The following is a 4,678-nucleotide window of genomic DNA, read 5'->3' on the forward strand; positions in this document are numbered from 1 at the left end:
CTCCACGTGCAGTTCCGGTGCTCTGTTCGGATCCAATGATCAATCGCCACCCCACCACCTTAATTTCAGATTAAAATTATATCCCACCATTAAATTTTAACCCACCATCCTCTTAATTTCAGATTATTATTATTTTTTCGCCTCCAAGGCTGCATGATCTTTGCACTGGCCGGCACCTGCCCCGAACCATTTTCTACGTTATTACTATAACTTCTAATCATAACTCCAAAAAATACATATGCTCATCATTAGAAAATGTTTAGCTTGTTAATTAAATGATAATTTTTTTAAAAAAAGGCTGCCTTTTTCCCGTACACATTTTCTCAAAATATTTTTATGAGCAATTTTATCTGCCATGGCTGATGGACCACGCCATAGGCCCCCTTTTTTAAAGCCTTCCACGAAACCCCTGGCATCACCACAGGTATCTACCCCACTTTTTCAACTGCCCAGCAGAAATTCGTAGTGATTTTGATTGACACAAATATATGTGAAAGCAGTGGAGTCTTTAATGCTAGGAGAAAAACACCCAAAATCTAAACAACTCTCTTGGTTGATATATAAAGGAAACATTACATGCTTTAAGGATGAATCATGAGAAGTGAAGGTTTTTCACATGCTTTTGTGCAGATTTAAGGTCCAAAAATCATTATAATAAGCAGAATTGCAAGAAAATCACAAAGTAGGGTTTAAAATGTTTTTAATTAGGAGGTAGATTTGCAACTTTACAGGTACAATGCATGTGATTAGTTTGCACTTGCAGGTATTTCCTGTGAACTCTGCTACAATACTCATCATTGCAATTTGTTATATTTTGGGTGCAAGTCTGTATCCAGCTCTTTTTTTTAACTTCTTGTGTGAGCACTTCTTTTACATACTGCAAGCTTCTTGTTTTAGTTTTAAGCTCTCTTTCTGCTTATCTGGGCTAACATCATCTCTCACCAACCCACTCATGCTTTCCATACCCTTTTTTGGTGAAGGACCAAATTTTTATGCCACCTGTTCATGTCAATAATACTTATATAGCCGCATTCCATTGCTCTCTCCAAAGCAAATCCCACCAGAACTGTCTATTCTTAGCATCTTTTTACTGTCTCAACACTCATTGGCTCATGCTTAATTAGTGTAGTTAATGTCCTCTCTCAATTGCTCATGCTCTATGTGTAGTTACTTGTGTTGAATTGTGTCCAATTGCCCTACCTTTACTTTTTTGATGTGCTTAGGAAGTAAAATGCTCACTAACCCATCTCTTCCATATGCATAAAGTGTTAATTAACTCATCAACCTTCCAGATGCCTAGTTTTTGTTTCTAGCTCAAGCGTTCCAGGAGCATACTTCTCATCATTCCATCTCTCCAATTCGCTTGGTTTTGCCTCTACATAACTATAGGAGCAAAACTTATCCATATCTCTAGTTGTCTTGGTTTTGCTTCTACACAATTCTGAGAGCAGAGCCTCCTCCGGAATCCTCCTCAAAACTTGTCTTGGTGTAACTTCTTCAAGGGTGTACAAGCACTTCTTCATAAAACCCAGTTCTCCAACTGTCTTGCTTTTGTGTCTGCACAAATGTAGGATCTAAATCTGGACTAATCACTCATATATCTCCTATTTTCCTTGGTTGTGCTTCCACAAGGGTGTACAAGCACACTTCTTACCAACAAACCCTTCTCTCCAAATTATCCTAGTTTTTCCTTTTACATAAGAGTAGAAGCAATCCTGCATCAGAAGGATCTCTGCTTTGGAAAAAAAAAAAGAACAGAAAAAAGAAGCAATTCTGCATCAACCCACCAACCATCCAAAGATACACAATCTCCATAAGCATGGAGTTTTGTGACGACACTGACAGATCCACGTGGGGAGTATAGCTGCCAAGGATATTTTTGCGCCTTCGAAGAACCACAGCAACAGTGGAAGCATAGGTGACCACCTTTACAAGAGAAGGCAGCTTCCACATCACCACGAGGATGCAGGAAACACTCACATTTCCCACAGTGGGCTCTCCACATCACAGGTTTTCCTTCTCCCAAACTTGCTACACTGACTACAGTGAGAGTTGCAGCCCTGTGTCCACCCCTTTTGTGAGTGCACCATCCAGTCCGGGCAGGCATGGCCATGGGGGCCTTTACTTCAGTGCCCCCACAAGCCCACACTGGGCCCACACATCAGGATTTATGGAGAACGAGGACACTGTTCGAGACTACCCATCTGCAATACCCTTCTGTTGGGAAGACAAGCCCGGGGCACTTCGGTGGAGCTGTGAAAGCAAAGGCAAGAGCAATGGTAAAGATGACGCTGGTTCATTTGTGATGAATTCTGATTTTGAGTTCAGTGCTCGGTTCGCCGAGCTAGATGACCCATCTATGTCTCCTACCCCTATGTCATCAGCAAATGAACTCTTCTGCAATGGCCAGATCAAGCCTCTTAAGCTGCCCCCACGGCTAGAGCTACAACCATTCTTTGCTAAGCATGGTGGCATCAATGAGCATGCATTTACTGCCCAGACAAGGGCATTTGAGTTTAACAACAGAGGTCCAACGATGGTGGTGGGCTCCAACAGCTCCCTCTCAGCACCACAGTCTCCTCGGTTTTTGTCAACACTCAGTAGCATCACAGGTGGCTCTTCTGCATGTGGGATTTCTGAGGTCAACGGGAGTAGATCTGCTGCTTGTAGCAACTCTCTTTCTGCCCCTCAGTCTCCTCGGTCTCCACTCAACAGAGTGAAGAAGGCCCTGTGTGGGGTCTCTAGTAGAATTGAGAAGGCTTTTGATCCATCATTGGGCATGGCCATGGAAGCTCCCAGGGAACCGATGGAATGTTCCAGAGATCCAATGGAAGGTTTTAGAAGTTCAATGGCTTCTATCACACACAGCATTCAAGGTACAGGCCACAGGAGAACAAGGTCTTTCTCTCCATTGAGGATTTTCCATAGAGAGGCGCAGCCATCATCGAAGTCTTTTGAGCAAGAGGACGGTATTCTGTCATGGGATTCATCTGTGAGTGACAAAAGGCAGGAGGAGGACTCCAGCTCTGCACAGAAAAGATCTAAGAAGTGGACATTGAAAGATTTGCTGCACAGGAAGAGTGGGGGGGAGAACAGATCCAACAGCAGCAGAGCAAGCTCAAGGCGCTCAAGCGCCTCCATGGATTCAACATCACCAAGAGAAAAGCAGAGTACAAGAAGCACTACAGGGAGATCAGCAAGTGAAAGCTCTCCCTCTTCCATGTCATCAGATTCACTCATACAGGATAACATTGGCATTGGCAGCAGAACAAGGACTCACATGGCTCATGAAATCATCAATAATAATAATGCCAGTAATGTAAATGGCAAGGGGAAAACACCTATGGGTGATAGCATTAATAATAACAATAATAATGGCAAGGCCAAAACTTTAGGCCAAAGGGGTAGCAAGGCTCCATCTCATAGGCCCAACAAGGGCTCTGTCTCTCCCCATGAGTTGCATTATACGATGCAAAAGGCCCAATCAGAGGAGCTCAGGAAGAAGACCTTCCTACCTTACAGACAAGGTCTGCTAAGCTGCTTGGGATTCACTTCTAGAAGCTACAGGACTGTCTCCACCATCTCCAAGACCTTGCAATCTGTCTCTGGATGATTAAGAGGGTATAAATGTAATGTATTGCACATGATGGAGCTAGTCTTTCCATGCTCTGAGGAGAGAGGATCATACTTATCTTTCGCACGCTACTCACGACTTTGTTGATAAAATAATGTACTTAGGGGCTGTAATTGGTACCATTAATTAACTACTCTTTGCACTGTTTGCAAAAGAGACGCTGTTAGGCGGTTAAATATAGTGTGACAGTAACAGCGTGTGTGAGAGTGAGAGTGAGAGAGAGAGAGAGTAAGGAGAGTGTTTCATTCATTCGACGTCTCGGCCTAATCTGGTTTCAACTTTCAACTCTGGGAGTCTGCTGGTCTGAGCTAGGGCCGAACTTTCCTCCGTACATGGAAAAGGTGGCTTGCTGCTCTAGCCTCTCAGAATACAGCAGTGACCAGTCGCTAAACTACATGGCACATGCCATACATTTCTCAATCATGTCTTACAAAGACAAGAACATAACGACGAGGGCCTTTATAGACTATAGAGGTTGTTCGCACGACCGACCAGGTGAACTAACCTGGATGCCTGCGTGTCCCCTGGCTGCAGCTAGCTACTGGTTTAAAAAAACATATTTTTCAACCAATCAAATTAAAGACAACTCTTAAATCTATTCAGTTTTTGTTTACTTCTTAAAATAAAGGCTACTTTAATTCTGGTTCTTGGTACCTCCGTGTTACAACCCACCACCATCAACCGTTATAACAAACGCCAGATAGTTACCTTGCCCTCGCTTTGTAGAGGATACTAGTGGCATGACCCGTCCCTGACCGCCGGCAAGAGTAATATTGCATGTATAAAAACAAAAGGCTCGTCCTTTTCCACCGCCAATTAATACAATGGAGAGGTTGTTGCCCAAGAGTCCCAAGGTCACAGGTTTAAGCCCTCATTGCGCAAGCAGTGGCACGCATGAGTGTGTATGTTGTGTTGCACTTTCTAATTCCAACCAATTCTATATATATATATATATATATATATAAAACGCCTGGCCTTGGAGGGTGAGTAGAGATAAGTCTTATATTTGAAGCCCATGACCGGCCTCATGGTCCCTCAACCTCT

General features: G+C 43.4%; 1 protein-coding gene across 1 annotated transcript; it reads left to right on the forward strand.

Moving 5' to 3' along the window:
• The first annotated feature begins 926 nt into the window (after window positions 1-926).
• LOC147638532 (uncharacterized) lies at window positions 927-3,788 on the forward strand. Its single transcript, XM_086798444.1, has one exon. It carries the CDS (start codon window positions 1,964-1,966, stop codon window positions 3,611-3,613), a length of 1,650 nt encoding a protein of 549 aa, XP_086654570.1. The 5' UTR covers window positions 927-1,963; the 3' UTR covers window positions 3,614-3,788.
• Window positions 3,789-4,678: the final 890 nt, after the last annotated feature.

Source organism: Cibotium barometz, chromosome 5 (assembly GCF_041138505.1).
Source record: "Cibotium barometz isolate CiBa-2024 chromosome 5, ASM4113850v1, whole genome shotgun sequence".
Lineage (NCBI taxonomy): Eukaryota > Viridiplantae > Streptophyta > Polypodiopsida > Cyatheales > Cibotiaceae > Cibotium > Cibotium barometz.